The 18,158-nt window shown below is 34.6% G+C and overlaps 1 protein-coding gene across 4 annotated transcripts in view; it reads left to right on the forward strand.

Moving 5' to 3' along the window:
* The window catches only part of MIPOL1 (mirror-image polydactyly 1), a 246,572-nt gene that overhangs the window by 195,254 nt on the left and 33,160 nt on the right, over nucleotides 1-18,158 (forward strand). For 3 of the 4 annotated variants that reach the window (XM_033107001.1, XM_033107002.1, XM_033106999.1), the window contains one exon: nucleotides 9,844-10,074. The exons of the other annotated variant lie outside the window; for it this stretch is intronic. In XM_033107001.1, the coding sequence (XP_032962892.1) occupies nucleotides 9,844-10,074 (231 nt within the window). The remainder of the gene's footprint in view (nucleotides 1-9,843; nucleotides 10,075-18,158) is intronic. 4 annotated transcript variants of the gene reach the window in all.

The raw sequence follows: 18,158 nt of genomic DNA on the forward strand, positions 1-18,158 counted from the left end.
TAACAATTTGAAATATGTATTTGCTTCAGTCAGCTGGGGCTACCATAACAAAATACCACAGATAAGGTGGCTTAAACAACAGACATTTATATCTCACAGTTCTGGAGGCTGGGGAGTCTAAGATCCAAGTCTAGCAGATTCATTTCTTAGTAAGAGCCCTCTTCCTGGATTGCAGACAGACAGCCTTCTTGCTGTATCCTCACTTGGCAGTGGTACTGTGTTTTAATTTTAAATTGCAATTGTTGCACAGGAAAGTAATTGACTTTATATTAACCTTGTATCCTGCAGCCTTGCTGTAAGCACTTATTAGTTCCAAGAGTTTTTGTTTTGTTTTGTTTTTGTTGAGTCTTTGAGATTTTTCTACATGGATGGTCATGGCATCTGTAAACAAAGACAGTTTTATGTCTTCCTTCCTAATCTGGATACCTTTTATTTCCTTTTCTGTTTTTATTGAATTAGCTAGGATTTACAGTACTATGTTGAATAGGAGTGGTGAGAGGTGACAGCCTGATCTTTGAAGGAAAGCATTTATTTTCTCACCATTAACTATGATGTTAGCTTCAGGCTTTTTGTAGGTGTTCTATATCAAGTTCAGAATTTTTTTTTTCTATTCCTAGTTTGCTGAGAGTTGTTTTTTTTTTTAAATCATGAATTGGTGTTGAATTTTGTCAAATGCTTCTTCTGCATTCATTGATATGATTAAATTATTTTTTCCCTGTTAGACTGTTTTGTGATGGATTACATTAATTGATTTTGAACGTTGAATCATCCTTATATACCTGGAACAAATTCCACTTGGTCATAGTCTGTAATTCTTTATCTATTTTATTGGGTTTGATTTGCTAATATTTAGTTGAGGATTTTTGTATCTCATGATAGGTATTAGTCGTAAGTTTTCCTTTCTTGTAATGTCTTTATCTGGTTTGGTTTTAGGGTAATGTTGACCTCATAGGTTGAGTTAGGAAGTGTTTCCTCTGCTTCTGCTTTCTCAAAGAGATTGTAGAGAAATGATATCATTTCTTCCTTAGAGGTTTGATGAATCCATCAGGAACTGGTGCTTTCTTTTTTGGAATGATATTGATTATTGATTCAACTTTTTAATAGATAAAGTCTTATTCAAATCATTTATTTAACCTGTGTGAGTTTTGATAATTTGTATCTTACAAGGTATTTGGTCCATTTCATCTACGCTATTAAATTTTGCATATAAAGTTCATAACATTCCTTTATTACCCTTTTAATGTCCCTAGAATCAGGAGTATTGACCTCTCATTTTTGATATTAGTAATTTGTGTCTTCTCTGCTGTTATTTTCTTATTATCCTGGCTAGAGGTTTATTAATTTTATTGATTGTGACAGGCCAAAAATGGCCCCCCAAAAGATATTCACATTAAATCGCTGGAACATTAGAGTATTACCTTACTTGGCAAAAGATGTAATTAAGTTAAAGAACTTGAGAGGAGGAGCTTATTCTGGATTATCAAGGTAGGTCCTAAATACAATCATACATCTGCTTATAAGAAAGGCAGAGGGAGATTTGAGAGAGACACACAGAGTTGAAAATTATGTGAAAAGATTGGAGTGATATATAGCCACAAGCTAAGGAATGAATATACTCTTTTTAAATGTCCATAGAACATATACCAAGATAGATCATATTCTGAGATTTGTAAAACAAATCTCAATTTAAAAGAGCTGAAATCGTACTGACTACAATAGAAATAGAACAGAAATCAGTAATTGAAAGATAACAGGCAAACACTTGGAAAGATAACTCGCCAAACACTTGGAAACTGAAAAACATATTTCTAAATATTCATGAGTCAAAGAAGAATTCACAAGGGAAACTTTTAAAAAATATATGGAAGTAAATGAAAATAAAAATACAACATACCAAAATTTATGGGACACAGCTAAAGCTGTGCTGAGAGGAAAATTGATAGCACTATATGCATACATTAGGAAAATTGGAAATGTATCAGGTCAACAATCTAAGCTCCTACCTCAAGAATCTAGAAATAGAAGAGGAAAAATAAATGCAAAGCAAGCCGAATGAAGATAATAATAAAGATAAGAACAAAAAGAAGCACATAAGAGCAGAGAGAAGACACATTACCAGTATCAAGAGTGAAACAGAGGATATAACTATAGACTTTGCAGACATAAGAATGATAAAGGACTGCTATGCACAACTTTACACACATAAAAATGATAATTTAGAAGTTAGGGACCATTTTCTCAAAAAACACTGACTATTGATACATGCAACAACCTGAATGAATCCCCAGAGAATTATGCTGAGTTAAAAAAGACCCAAAAATTACCTTTTAGTTTACAGGATGCCACTCTTAAAATGGCATTATAGAAATGGGAAACAGATTACTAGTGGTTATTAGAATTTAAGAAAGGGTTGGGATGGTAGGAAAGTCAGGAAACATGAGGGATCCTTCCGGTGATGTAAGCATTTTGTATCTTAACTGTATCAATGTCAGTTTCTTGGTAGTGCTGTTACACTGTAATTTTACAAGAAGTTACCATGGGGGGAAAGTGGATAAAAGACACAAGGGATCTTTCTGTATTATTTCCTGCAACTGCATAAGAATCTGCAATGATCTCAATACAAAATGTTTATTTTAAAAATATTCTCCAAAAGTGGAATGGAATGGAATGGAATGGGAGTGACGGAAAGCAGTGGCGCATATGGGACTGCACATTAAGATAAGGAGAAAAGAAAGAGAAATAAAATTGATGTGATTCTTTTAGTAATACTAGAGCCCACTTGTTCAAATGGAACATGTAAGCAATGATGGTCAATAAATATTTTTTATATTCCTTCTACAGAGAAACCACTGTGTTAGATCCTAGAAGGAAACAAGAGAAAAACATGGTCCCTTCCTTCACTAGTATTAGACTCTAGGTAGGGAAGATAAAACAAGTATACTACAGCTGTAAAGGGTAGTAGAAAGCGATGAATATAGTATCAGGGATATGGAAAGGGTACGGGAGCTCAGAGAAAGGAGTGACTCTTTGGGCAGGATGTGAAGCATGAGTTCATGATAATTCAGGAACTCATGAATTGTGGCAATTCATCTAGATGTTGTGTAGTGATAAGATGCTTGGAGGAACCGGGGAAGAGCTTTCAGGTGGAGGCAACAGTGGGAGCAAAATCCAATGTGAAAAGTGTGAGGGTATCTTCAAAGAACGGTTTATATTTACGTTTGTCTATAATAAAAAAATTTCATAGGGCAGGTGGAAAGAAGTCTGAAAAGAAAAATAGAACCAAAGTTTAGAGCTCCTTGAATGTCAGGCTACAACTTGGGACATCAAACTAGAATTCTATACCCAATGGAATTATCCTTCAGAAGTGAAGGAGAAATAAACACTTTCTCTAACAAACAAAAACTCAGGGAATTTTCATCAGTACACCCAACTTGAAGAAATGTTAAAAAGAAGTTCATCAGAGAGAAGGCAAATCCGCTAGGTCAGAAACTCAGATCAAATTAATAGATGCAGTAAACCAGGAAGTAAAACCAGACACTGTCTTCTCAGAAAATGTGCACTTACGACAAGGTGGCACATACTTCTGCCTTTCATACTTGCTTTGTCTTTATTTATTTTAATTCAGTAAAAACAAGCCAAACCTGCCTCCTTTTTTTTTTCAGAATGATTTAACAATGTTATCAGTAAGTGATAAAGGTTAGAAAACTCGTTTACCTCTCCCAATTCATGAAAAACCTGCAGAAACAGGCAGTTGTTTTCCATCAAAGTATTTGTAAAATGTCTGAGTATTGTATAAGATTTTATACAAAGTTAATTATTTCTTTAAAAAAGTATACATGTATGAATGCCTGTTCTTTGTCAGGTATTGTGGTAGATATTTTCACATAGATAGATCACCTCATTTTGTTCTCCTATTAATTCCATGATATTTTTCTCATTGTTTTGGGGTTGAGGAAATCAATGCTCAAATGGGTATTTTCCCAAGGTTATACAGAGTGAATAACGAAACTTACTTTTTATACTAAAGTAGAAAAATTTGATTCTACTTCAAAATCCAAACCCAACACCTTTTCATCTATACCAGGTTTGGCATTTTTGGCATATTAGACGATAATTCTTTGTTTGGGGGGTTCTGTCTTCTGCAGTGTAGCTAGGATGCTTTGCCTCTCTGGCACTACTCACTAAATGCTAGTAGCATTCCCCCCTCCTCTATTTCTGACCAAAAATGTCTCCAGCCGTTGTTGCAATATGTCCCCTGACGGACAAAATTACTCCTAGTTAAGAACTATTAGGGGACGGCTGGATGGCTCAGTTGGTTAGAGCGCGAGCTCTCAACAACAAGGTTGCTGGTTCAATTCCCATATGGGATGGTGGGCTGTGCCCCTGCAACTAAGATTGAAAAACAGCGACTGGACTTGGAGCTGAGCTGCACTCTCCACAACTAGATTGAAGGACAATGTCTTGGAGCTGATGGGCCTTGGAGAAACACACTGTTCCCCAATATTCCCCCCAAAAAAAAAATTTAAAAAAACAAAAACAAAAAGTATTGGTCTATACTGTGGTACTTTACCTCCAAATTTTTAATCCAAAAATATGTATTCAATTTTTTGAAATACCACTATTTTGAAATAGGTTTTTGAAATAGCTATTTTGAAAATAGCATTTATTTACAGTAATTGTTCAACCAATAGCACTAAGCAGAAGAGTAAGTGCATATTGTGGGATGATGAGTAAAATGATCTCATACCAGGACTTAAGTAATAGCTGATCATGGAGACAAGAGAGGAAGCCAGGAAAGGTAGCATCACAACTTGACATAAATGAAAAAGTACTAGTTGCAAGAATAAGCTGAATTCATGTGTGACATGACAATTGAGAGAGAGAATTCAACAAGCAGGTAAGCTGACAAGCTGAGGAGAACATAAATATCTGCAAGCCAAACCTAAAAGTGGGTCATAAACCTGAAAATTCCAAGATATTTTAAGCTGAGGTGGTAGAGTCAGGGACCAGGATAGTAATCGGGACCACAGATGTGAGGGAATCGACCAGGAGACACTGACATGGAGACAGAGCCACTGCAGAAAGGAAATCTATTCCATGCTACTTACTGGTATAAGGCCCACTGAAGGGCGTTTTCCACCTTGGCCTCTACTGGACTCAATGTGGTCAGCAGCACAGGAGATACTGTGCAGTCTCATTGGATGTGGAGTTGAATTACGATAATATGAATGTACTACTGTGTTTCCCCGAAAATAAGACCTCGTAGGACCATCTGCTCTAATGCATCTTTTGGAGCAAAAATTAACATAAGCCCTGGTCTTTACTATAAGATCGGGTCTATAATATAATATAAATATAATATAATATATAATATAATATAATATAATATAATATAATATAATATAATATAATATAATATAATATAATATAATATAATAAATATAATATAATATACCGGGTCTTATATAAGACTGGGTCTTATATTAATTTTTGCTCCAACAGATGCATTAGAGCTCATGGTCTGGCTAGGTCTTTCGGGGAAACAGGGTAGGTAAAAATATTTTTAAAGTCTTTTTATGCTAAAGTAGAAAAATTAAGTTCATTAAGAATTACATAATTTTTAAACTGGAAGAGTGAATTGAAACTTTATAATATTCCCTTATTTTCTTCATGATAATCAGAGATTGTGACCATCCTCTGTCAATATTGTGTGAGCCACACTATAGGTACATGCTTTGGGAATTCTGAGAGTGGTTTAATGGCTCTTCTGTTGTTCTTTTATCATTTATTCTTACTGTAACTTAAAATTTTTCCCCATACAATGTCCTTTAAGCGCCCATAAATTGAATGCTGCTATATCATGCTGGAAATGCATCTGAAGATCAATAACTTTGAAAAGAAGTTGAATGTACTATGACCCTGTGAAAAAAATGCTAAACAATATGGTTCTGTTGTCAATTTAGGGACAGAACTCTGAGAGAAAATAGCACTAAAACAAAAATGTACTTCAATGGTTATACATGCTGGGACTGTGTCTCCTCTACTTCACCTTTATTCCTATAAGAAAATTCCTTTAGCCTTATAAACATTTTGATTTATTGAAGTTCTTAAAGAACAATTTCTTCCCATAAAATAAAATTACCCTATGTAAATGGAATATTAATATGTTGGAATTGGGAACTAAAATCACAAGATGAAAGTGAAAAAACTACAAATTATTACAATTACTAAGAAGGAAAATATTAGGATTAATGTGACAGAATAACAAGGAGGGAACATAAAATTTTAGATTGAAGAGTCATAAAAGGTTTACCTGAGAAAGCAGTATTTGTGCTGAGACCTCCTGGATCCGAGCAGGCGTTTGTCAGGTACAGGAGGGAAAGGCATTCCAAACAAATGCCTCACGCAGGAAAAGGCTTGATGTACTTGAGAAACTGAATGTCTGGCTGAAAGGTGAAGACTTACAAAAGATACAGACAGGGCTTTGTAGCTCAAGGGCAAGTGGAGATGAGTGTTGCAGCCGAGGCAGAAAGACTGTGGGTTCAGATTCTGGCTCTACTAGGTGTGTGGGGTTAATTAAATTACCTCTCTGTTTCAATTTCCTCATCAGTAATATTGACAGGACTTCTCACCTAGGTTGTTGTGAGGTTTACTGAGTTAAAATATGTAATTTGGTTTTTTTTATATCATTTTTACAGATTTATTCTGAGTGTACTGAAATGCTATTGCAGGATATTAACATTATCTGACATTATCAGGACATTATCTGATTTATCTTTTAAAAGCTCACTCCAGCTACTACTTCTACTTGAGAAAGTGTTGATGGAAATTTAAAGATTTCCAAGGCATTTTGAATGATGAGTAGCTTTTTGACCCTTCAGAGGCAAGAGTCCCAGTCACAGGTCCATCTGAGAAAAACCAAAATCGAGTATAAATTTGCCCCCCAAAAAGAAGATTAAATGATAGAAGAGTAGGAAGTGATCAACGATTATGAAATTAAGTCGGGATAACTTAACCTTAATAAAAATAAGGTTTTAAAAGCTGAATTATTAGTTCTTAATATTTAATTGGTTAGAGGATACTGAATCGTGTTTTAAATGCAGAATTCCCAAACTAAGACAGCCTACTGAGTTTTAAATGACCATATCTGTAAGATTAAATTATAAAGGAATGGGGTAGGCTAAGATTTTAAAAATAGGACACGAAAACACTGCCATTAAAGAAACAATGATAAATTGGACTTTATGAAAATTAAGAATGTACATTCATCAAAAGACAACATTAAGAGAATGAACTATCACTGCACATCTATTAGAATGGCTAAAGTTGAAAGGAGGCAATCCCTTTTAAGGGAGCTTGTTAAAACCACTGGAACTCCCGTACATTACTGATGGGAGTGTAAGTTGGTATGACCACTTTGGGAAACTGTATGCAGTATCTACTGAATCTCAACATATGAAGAAATTCTGTTCCAGAAATGAGTACTTACATCAATTATATCTCAGTAAAGCTGGGAATAAATGGGAACTTAGGTCCATCAAAAGACAGGTACAAGAATATTAATAGCAGCAATAGTGAAATGGTTTAATAAATTGTGGGATTTTATGTAACAGAATACTTCATAGCAATAAAAAGTAAACTGCATGCAACAACAGGATAAATCTCATAAACCTTACGTTAAGCGAAATAAGGCAGACAAAAATTTCAAAAAGAAGCAATACTAATCTTAATAGAGGTTGGACTAGGGATTACTTTGGGGGAGGGAAATCAACAGGCAGGGAACACTGGGTGCCTTCTGGGTTTGGTCTGTATTTTGTTCTTTTTGTTTGGTCAAACTGAGTACTTTAAATTTGTGCACTTCATGTAATTTAAAAGGTAGTTAACAAAATGTAAGTTAATAATGTTTTAAAGGTAAGAACAGACTTGTCTTTTGAAAAGTTTTTTTGTTTTTTGTTTGTTTTTAGTTTTTCCTTCTTTCTTGAATCTTTCAAATAGACAAAGAGGGTGGATTGAAGGAAATTGTAAGTTGGAATAGGAGGGATGCAGAAAGTGTGAAAGGACAAAGAGAAAGGAATAGGAAAATGGGCAGGAGACAGGTGTCTTTAGACATCTGGGTTGATAGAAAAAAACAAGAAATGAAGTAAGAGTTAGCTAAATAATAAGGTGAAAACTACAAAGAAAGACTCTTTTTTACACTCTACAGATGGGGCACTGTCACGCCGGGGTGTCAGGCAGGGTCTCAGCTCCCGTACCCCACATAGGAACGCAGGATATGGGGAGGCCAAAAAGGAACACCCACGGAGCCATAGATAGGGGAGTCATTCCACTATAGTCTCGCTGACAGCTGGGTTGGAGACACAGGAAGCAGGAGCCATACTATCCGCAATCCACACTCTGCCCTTGCTAGCCCCCATTTGCTGCTAGTGTAGCCACGGCAGTTATATTAGTGGCCAATGGCTCACTGGTTACAGCTGACGGCCAACTAGCCACAGCTGATGGCCATCCAATCACAGTTGATGGCCATTTACTACCTGAGCCAGCACCTTTCCATGTGAGGCCGAGAGCCTGGAAACTGTACTCCTGGCTCTGTCCCCACAGGCACAATACACCATTCTCATTGTATATGGAGTAATCAATTGACCAATTTAGCAGCACTCTTTCTTAAGAACTAATTTGAATCCTGGAATGATTTCCTTTGGAATGCTGACTGTTCCTGTTTTAAGTCTATCTTATTTCTGCGTGTCACCTTCTCCAAAGTGAGCACAGTGGAGAGGCTTATAGGTTACTTAAGCGAAAAGAAGAAATTTATAATTAGTTTGAATAATTTTAAATAGTTTCAGACTAGATATTCAGGCAGCACTAAAGTTCCCTGACTAGCTTTGCAAAAATCTTTAAGAGTTGTATTACTTTCTTTCACATTATCAGTTAGGTTGTTTTACTTCAAATCTCCCATCACATTTCTTTTGTATGCATATACTGACACGATTTTATTTAATAAAAAAGGAACATCTCCTGTGTGAATTTTAAATTTCCCTTATTAAATATTTATATTTTCAAAATGTCTTTATTTAATTGAGTGAGGTGCTTGGTGCCATTTCAAAATAACCTCAGGTGGTAGGTGTAATGACATATCAAAGATTTGACCTTTAGCATTTTAGGATTCTATTTGTCTGCATTTTCTTCTGCATTCATTTAGTCTTAATTTATATGCTATTTCTCTGTATGACTTAATGAGTGGATGTATTTGGCATAAGATTCATTAACAAAAAGAAAATATGTCTGAATACACATTATTTCTGTGCAGTCTGACTAGTGATTTTAACTTCATTTATATCTCAACTATGACAAGTAGAAAATGCTTTGTATAAGGGTGGTTGGTATTTGTACAAACTTCATCTCATTCATTCTCATTAAGTGCTCAGCTGAGTAGACCCCACATCTACTAAACTGATGACACCCGTTCTCAGTTCTTTGCAGTCAGCTTATTATATTCTTTTATTTACCTAGAGATACTTTATTTTTCAATTCTCTTCTGTTCCTTTTAAAGAAAATTGAATGTAATATTTACACTGATATAATTAAATTAACATCTTGCAGCATCTTTCAGTACGCCTTGGTAGCACAGATAATCATTTATCTGGGTCGGTTTCAGCCTAGAACTAGAGAAATGGAATACTTATCATGTAGAAGATTGCGATATAAAAATTATTTTCATTTAACCATCTGAGTATGTCTTTATTGATTTTCAGTAATGTATATTTCTAACTGGAGATGTTTGTGTGAAATGGATTATTGGTCAGTCAGCCTACAGATTTATGTTTACTTATTTTTGTATTTTCCCAGTTTACACAAATCTTTATCCCAAGAAGAAAATCTGAAGGATCAGTTTAACCATACCCTTAGTACCTATGAAGAAGCTTTAAAGAGTAGAGAGAACATTGTTTCCATCACTCAACAACAGAATGAAGAACTGGCTGCTCAGCTGCAGCAAGCTCTGACGGATCGGGCAAACACAGAGGCAGAGCTTCAGCGCGCCATGGAGGCCTCCCAGGCAGCCAGGGACAAAGTGCAGAAGTGAGTAAAGTGACCTTGCATTATTTCAAAAGCATGCAACAAACCAAAACAAAAACATTCTTTTGACAATGAAATAATACATTGTTTATTATGCATGCTGCTAATAGTCTAAGACAAAAGTACGTTGAGCCAGATAAACTTTTTCAGACTGCCTGTCATGTCCATATTTGGGGTCAAAAAGCCATTTACTTGGGAATCATAGCTACTGTTGAGAGCAGACCATTTATTGAATAACTGGTCTGTATCAGTTCCGGAAGGCCATGCTATTAAAATCATTTCGTAGGAAAAAAATTAAAAAATTAAAAAATAAAATCACTTCGTAGGTACTGGATAAAGTTATGAGCAAGGGGAGAGGCAGTCGGGTTACCAACTTAACTCATTTCGCTTCTCTATAATCCTGCTTGAGTTGAGATCATCTGTGACATTGTAATCTGAGACCTCTAGGTACACAGAACGTGGTACAGTGAAGTTAATTTGCATGTGTTGTTCTTCTGAAGTATTCAGTACAGCTTTTCACAGTGCATAATTATATTTGTTTATTTTCAGTGATCTTTGCATTTTTATTAAAATTTAAATAAAGCTGCATAATCAGTCAGTCTTTATGATAGCCAGCAAAATGTTAATAAATAACAGGCAAAGAAGTCACTTTAACATTAATCGATGGGACTTGAACATTGTAGCAGAATTTTCCAAAGCAGCTTTAAGGTAATAAAACTTGTCATTTAAACTGAGCCCTTCTTTACGTATTGTTAACAGCGTTACATCATTCACATACCTAATCGCCTTCAATTTCTAAGACATACCTTTGTCCTTAACTTTTTTTTTTCAGTTTCACAGTTTGAAGAAGTAGTGCTAACTGCAAGGTTTCTTATTTGTCACTACTTTTTATTTGAAAATAAGTCTTCTCAACCATTTCCCCAGCATCCCTGAAATTATATTTTAAGTAAAACCCAAAGGTCAGGTAAATCTGCAATCAAGACTGTTTTAAAACAGAGTAGGAATAATGCATATTAATCTTTATTATCAGTGTATCTTGAAACGTGTGATTTATGGTATTATATTTTTTGTAGATTTAAAGGTGAGGTTTATATTCAGCCAGAAACTGTATCCAGTTATTCACAATGTACATTAATATTCTAAGAACACCAAGATATATAGGTAGATCCCATTTCATTGTAAATTACAAATCAGTAACTTTTGACACTCAGGATCTAATTTAGCTCTGTTTGCTTAAAGTCTACAAATAATTACAAATTTCAAGTTTAATTATTTTTACATTTTTGTTTATGTAATCCTTTACATGTCACCCTTTAATTTCTTAACATAACTAGAATTCCCTACAACAGTGTTTCCCAGAGACCAATTAGATTTCTAAAAAAAAAAATCTTTGGAAATGTTGTTAACCTTTCTTTTTTCCAGATCTCATTAGCTATCATTATCATTTTGTAAAAGAAATAAGTTTGTACACCAGGAAGCAGAAATAACATCATCTCAGATAACTCTTTAAATTCAGTAAGTTTCACCTTTTGTAAAACTTACTATATTGTCCTTATTCTTTACACTGAACCACACAGATCCAAACTTTTCAATGGAATGGTACCAGTTCATGGACACAGTTTAAGTGCAACAATTATGTCGCGTATAACAGTTAAATGTTAGATTTTCATTTAAATGTTAAGTCTTTTATTCTGATTTCCAGCAATAAGACATAGATGAAATATTATTAGGCTTTTCTTCTCGTATTCAATCCACTGTATTTCATTTTTAATTGCCCTCAGTTGGGTGACATATCTTGTTGCAGTTAACGTGGACATCAGCTTATTTTATTGGGTTTAAGAGAATAACCCTCAAGGAAACCAATTTATAATACTACTCAGTTAGATGTTATTAGCATTCATTCTCAGTCTAATCTGAAATTTCTATTATTAGCAGTTATTTTTGAAAGTCCTTTGTAAATATGTTAATGTTCCAGGCAATAATTACAATTGAAACTAAAAACATCCACATTTTCCCTTTTTCCTTCACAGCCAAATTTCTTGAATAAATGATCTATATTAGCTATCTCAAATTTTTCAATTACTGTTTACTCCTCTGCTACTGAATACACTATGGGTAGCTCTTATATGGAATTGTTGTTCGTAAAATGACCAATAATTTCCTAACTGTTGAGTTCAATGACCCATTTCTAATTATATTTTTATTATGAAACTAATATATGACCATAGTAAAAAATAAGTAAAGATGCTCATGTATCTTCAGCAGTATAGCATAGTAGTTTAAAAACTCATGCTACTGATTCCGAATGCATAGGTATTTGAACTTGGACATACTATTTCAAAACATTATGCTGATGTGGACAATTACATTCCTACCTCATAATGTGAAAAGAATTAGATGAGATAATGCATATAATGCTTTTAGAACAATATGTGTTGCATAGTCCCTCCTTCTCTTGTCATTTCATTCCACACTGCACTATCTCCTTGTTCAGAAGTGTTCTGCCTTTTCAAGTCTGAATGCCTTTATATATGTTGGTAACCTCTACTTGGAGCCTTTTGTCCTTTTCCCCCGTGAGAAACATATTCATCGTATGAGATGCAGTGCAGCATAGAGGATAGAGACAGGCTTTGCAGTCTAGTCAGACAGACCTGTGTTTGAATCCCTACTTTCCTACTTATTTCCTGTGAGATTTGGGGCAAATTACTTAACCTTAGGAAGCAAAAGTTCCTCAGTTACAAAATTCAGTCAGTAATACTGGCTTTACAGGCAGTGTTGGTGTGAGTAATAAACTGGATAGCATGTAAAATGCCTAGTTCAGCACCAGTCACTTTATTGTAAGCATTCTATAAACTATGTTATTAGTATCATCGTATTCATCAAATTAGCAAGACTAATTCAATCTCCTCTTTTCTGCAAAGTCTTCTCCAACTTCCTAGAAAGTTAAGTCACTCTCTTCTGTGTGTTGTCCTAGTATTTTTATTGAAAATCACTCCCCAGAAAATAAAGCCTCCCCATTCTCCTGTATTTCCTGTCTCAGCTAATGGTCTTCAGCTATTTCAGCACTGTCCTTGTTCCCTCACTGTTTCTTACCATTTGCATTCACTTTGCCATCAGTCCCTGTTTTGTCTACTGCCTATATATCACCTGATTCCCTCCCCTCCATCCTGACTCTGTAATTACATTAATTCAGGCCCTCCTAATCCCCTCATCTAGACTACTGAAACAATCATAAAGCTAGTTTACCTGCCTGTAACTCTCAAGTTTATCTTTCTCACTGCCACCAGAGTTGATTTTTCTAAAACATAAATCAGGTTATATTACCTTCTCTATTTAAAAATTTCAGGGGCTCTTCCTCCCCTACAAGTTAAAGTATAAATAATGTGACATGACAAAAGGTCTATCACTAGCCTTCTCCGATTTTTCTAGTGTTATTTCCTCCCACAACCCCTGCACATGCTATTTCTTCTTTTTAGAACACGTTCCTCCCTTTTAGTACCTGGTCAAATTTTTGTTACTCACTAACGTCCAGCCTAAATATTACCCCTACAATGTTTCTTTATTTTTTCGTTCTTTATTGTGTTCATAGTACTTAGTCCATACCTTTTTAGAGGTCTTAATCATTTAGGTGTTATTATTGTTGTGTATATCTGTTCCCTGTCTACTCCACTCCCTGCAAAATTACCCATCATTGAACTTTCCCAAGACAAGGACAGTGTTTTATTCACCTTTTAATTCCCGAGTCCTCCAAATACTCGCACAGATGCCTGCTGTAAAGTAGGCACTCCGTAATTGTTTATGAACAAATGAACTGGAACAATTTAATAGTGTGATAGAATGACAGAACCAAGTAAAAGCAGTTCAGGTCAGGAATACACAGAAAAATTTCAGATGTGCTCTGATCTGCTTTAAGCTCTAGATCTAAATTTTTTATCCCAACCCAGAACCCAGAGCTTACCAGTGTCATAGAAGAATATGACCCTTCACGCCCCTCACTGGCACCTCCATCCTTTCCCTCTCCTCAGAGTTGGGATCTTTCACTTCCTAGTGATCAGCTGTTAACCCTTGCTCTAACCACCAACTTCCATCAAGTTTAATTACATTTAAAGGACCTGAAATCTTCAGTAATAGTGGAGAGACACCATATACTTTTTCTAGTAAATGTAAAATTTTAAATTTATGTTTTATTTCTTTCAGAGTCAAATATTTCTTAATTTTTTTTAACCTATAGGAGTATATCTGAAAGGGAAAGTCGTACAGAATTACCATCCATAAGTCCGCCAATATTTATAGACATATAGTCACTTATAGGGTAAAATGAAATGAATAGCAGACCTCAGTACCCAAAAATAGCTTCTTGGCCCAGGGGTCAAAAAGCCCATAGTTTCACCAGCAAAAATCCATTCCCTTGGGTTAAGCATTACTGTCCTTATGTACGTCTCCTTAAAAACTGTACATGCTTGTGGAAGAAGAGCACATTGTGATTTAGCTTATAGAATGCTATTTTGATGATCCTGGATGCATTTGGTTTAGGAGGGTCATGTGGAAGTAGAGGGAACTAAAGAACAAGTTAAGAGCACGGGAACTTTATAAGAAAAACTCTTAATTGTTTTGCCAAGGACTATCCATGATCTTCATTTATTAAAGAGAACACTGACACACCGATTCATTAATTGATGTTTTTATTATTACAAGAGATTTAAAACTCTATGGCCCTTTATGCTGTATTTTATTTTCTGTCTTTCCATCTACAGATATGCATCTTGTGGCCAAGAACAGAAGTTTTCCAAAGGATTTTAAAAATATAGTCCATTATGCTTAACATGCCTGAACTACACATAGTTACTTAAAAGTATTTACAACCAGGCTTATAAGGTCAGAAGAACTATCAAAGATCTGGGTTTCTCAGTGAAATAACTTTTGTCACATGTTGTCTTTACTGTGGGCCAGACTTACACTGATATTCAAATTTCCTCATAAACTGTAACTGTATAATGAATATATTGGACAAAAATATGTAGGAAAAAATTGTATACTTTTTAAAAATTTTTTCAAGAAAAAAATGAATCAACTATTTACAATTTTCTTTCTTTCCGTACTTTTCTTTTTTTAAAAAAAAATTACTTAAGATTTGCATGTGTTTTGCTAATTTTTAATGGAATAGTTGAAATATCAAAGATCAGTATAAAACATTTCATTATGAATATAGAACATACTGCATCTTTTGAGTGGTACTGACAGGAAAAAACAAAAGAATAACATGTAAAGCTAACAGAAAGTCTGTCCTGACTGTGGCCAAATACTGGTTTCTATGAGGAAGTTGAGGTTACAAAGAAATTGTGAATTCTCAGCCTGATTACCCTGCTGATGAGTAAGAACTGTCTGTAGTTCTCTTCGAGGTGTCAGGGGAGTCACCATAGTGTCACACAAGGGTTCTTAGCGTAGAGCAAACATACTTTCCACAAACTCAGCTGCTTAATCTGTTTGCAGGTTGAATTATAAAACAGGATAGATGACTCTGGGTGCTGGGAAGGGGAACAGAGCATTTCCACAGTTTCTTGATTTAAAAAAGAAAAAAAAAAGCCTGCTACTCTTATTTTTAAAAAAGAAAAGCCTACAATTTTCATCAAAAGACTTCACCAAAGTTTTGTTCTGACTCTACAATCTGATTATAACCATAATGAAAAATAATTGTGCTAAATATTCTTAGAGTTTAATATGAAAGATACCAGTGAATTTTTTATAATTGCATTTTTTTTCATTAAAATTATTCTGCTTCTTGCCAACTTTACCTGTGATATTTGTCCTATAAATTCTTGGTTGGACTGTAAGTTGCACGGCAATATTAGATATGTCTGAACCTATAAATACTTGTTGATTCAATCAAAGATTAAGTTTCATAAATTCTCAACTCAGCATAAGGTTTAAAACAATATTTAATATAATGTTGAAAGTTGACTTTGATTTATTACTAATAAATGGGAGGATTTAAAACTTTTCTTAATTTGCTTTTCAAAATATTTTTGTTTGAGATTTAAAAGCTCTCTGAAATATAAAACATCAGCAAATAAAAAGTTAAATAGTTAATTTATTTGTGATAGTTTATGGACAATTGAACACCCCAATCAGCCAGAAGATACATTCTAAATCTAGATCTAATTAAATATAGAAGGAAAATGGACTCAGCCGACTTCTATTTACTTAGCTATTTACTTAGCAATCATTGTTAAGATATACAGCATCTAGCATGCTTAATTTTTATTCTTGAACACATGATACACTTTTAAGAATTTAATATTCTAGATTTGTAAATCATAACGTCTTTAAATTAAACACATATTTAACTTACGAAATACATGTCTTGTTGCACTCTATCAAACAAGTATGTATTTTATTTTAAAAATGTAATTCCATTACATGTTTGTATAGTGGATCACCTTTCGCATCCACTGAGTATATAAAGTAGGTCTCTTTAGAGTTACTTTTATTATATAGCAATATCTACCATGTCTGATACATATATAATTATATTCATTTCTTTATAAAAAAACTAAAGAATTTGGGCTTACACCTTGCTTTAGGAAATATCTCCCTTTGACATGAAAAAGAAACATAATTTTAATTGTCTCGTTCATTCCTTTTTACCAAGGAAGGATTAAGATAGGACTATTAAAATCGGAGCCTAACCCAGAATTTGAGAAATTCCAGTGAAGTGGAAAGTGAAGGATCCAGGCTAAAGAAGAAAGGGAATTCTCTAAATCTACAAATCAGTACTTTCCCTGATAAATTCCCTTTTATAGTTAACTTTATGGAATGAATCATGAGAACATGAAAGTAGGGATTAAAAAGTTAAATTACCACTCAGCTTCTTACATTTGATCTGCTTCTTCATCAGAACCTATCTTTCTATACTAGGTGACCTCTAGTTGGGCTAGTATACACTGCTGCCAACTAATGTAGAAAAAACATGTTTCAGATGAGCACGATGGAGAGGAATGAAATGGCTCAGTTGGTTAGAGCCTGAGCTCTAAACAACGGGATTGCTGGTTCGATCCCCGCATGGGCCAGTGAGCTGCACCCTCCACAGCTAGATTGAAGACAATGAGTTGCCGATAAGCTGCCCGAGGGGCGGCTGATGAGCTCAGTTGGTTAGAGCACAAGCTCTTAACAAGGTTGCCGGTTCAATTCCCACATGAAATGATGGGCTGCGCAGCCTGCAACTAAGATTGAAAACGGCAATTGGAATTGGAGCTGAGCTACTCCATCCACAACTAGATTGAAGAATAGTGACTTGACTTGGAGCTGATGGGCCCTGGAGAAACACACTGTTCCCCAACATTCCCCAATAAAATAAAATAAAAAATCAGAGATCGAGTTCCTATTATTTTAGGGAAATCATAGGATCCACCTAAAGCTGGTCATGTGTATTTTAACTAGAATATGACAGGTTTAGGAAAAAACACGAGTTCTTATACCTCAGAGACATGTGATTTTCACACATACATACGTATGAAACGTAAGTTTCTTAGAGTGGCCATATGATCTCACAGCTATCCTTTTCCTTGGTGCTTTTCTTAGCTCTAGCTAAAAACCATCTTGCTGTTTACCCTGAACAGGCTACATAGCTCCTGCGTACTTCTGTGAAAATAGGAGAATTCATCTGACTTAACCTGAGAATAGTTTTAGAATTGATAAATATAAAATATATAATGTGATTTGAACTTCCTTGAAAAGGAAACAATAGCACTAACTACTAGTGTACTTTAGAATACTTTTGCTGTAGTAAAGGAGAAAGGGAAGCTATTGCAGAAATTAGATTTTTAGAATTTTTCATCATTCTTACTTGGGTGTTGCTCAATCTCAATTATACTAGGTGATTCACTCAGAACTTCTTCCTTTGCTTTTTCTATTCTTAAACATATAGAAGCTCAGATATAATGTATCTATCTGTTAATATAGAAAATGTCTATATATATATGTGTATTTATATGCACATACGTATAAATGTATATATCAGGGTATGGTTTTCTTTTAATAAATCCTCAGCGTACTCATCTAAAATCTGATGGATACTTCGTTACTTGGTA

This window comes from Rhinolophus ferrumequinum, chromosome 6 (genome assembly GCF_004115265.2).
Source record: "Rhinolophus ferrumequinum isolate MPI-CBG mRhiFer1 chromosome 6, mRhiFer1_v1.p, whole genome shotgun sequence".
Lineage (NCBI taxonomy): Eukaryota > Metazoa > Chordata > Mammalia > Chiroptera > Rhinolophidae > Rhinolophus > Rhinolophus ferrumequinum.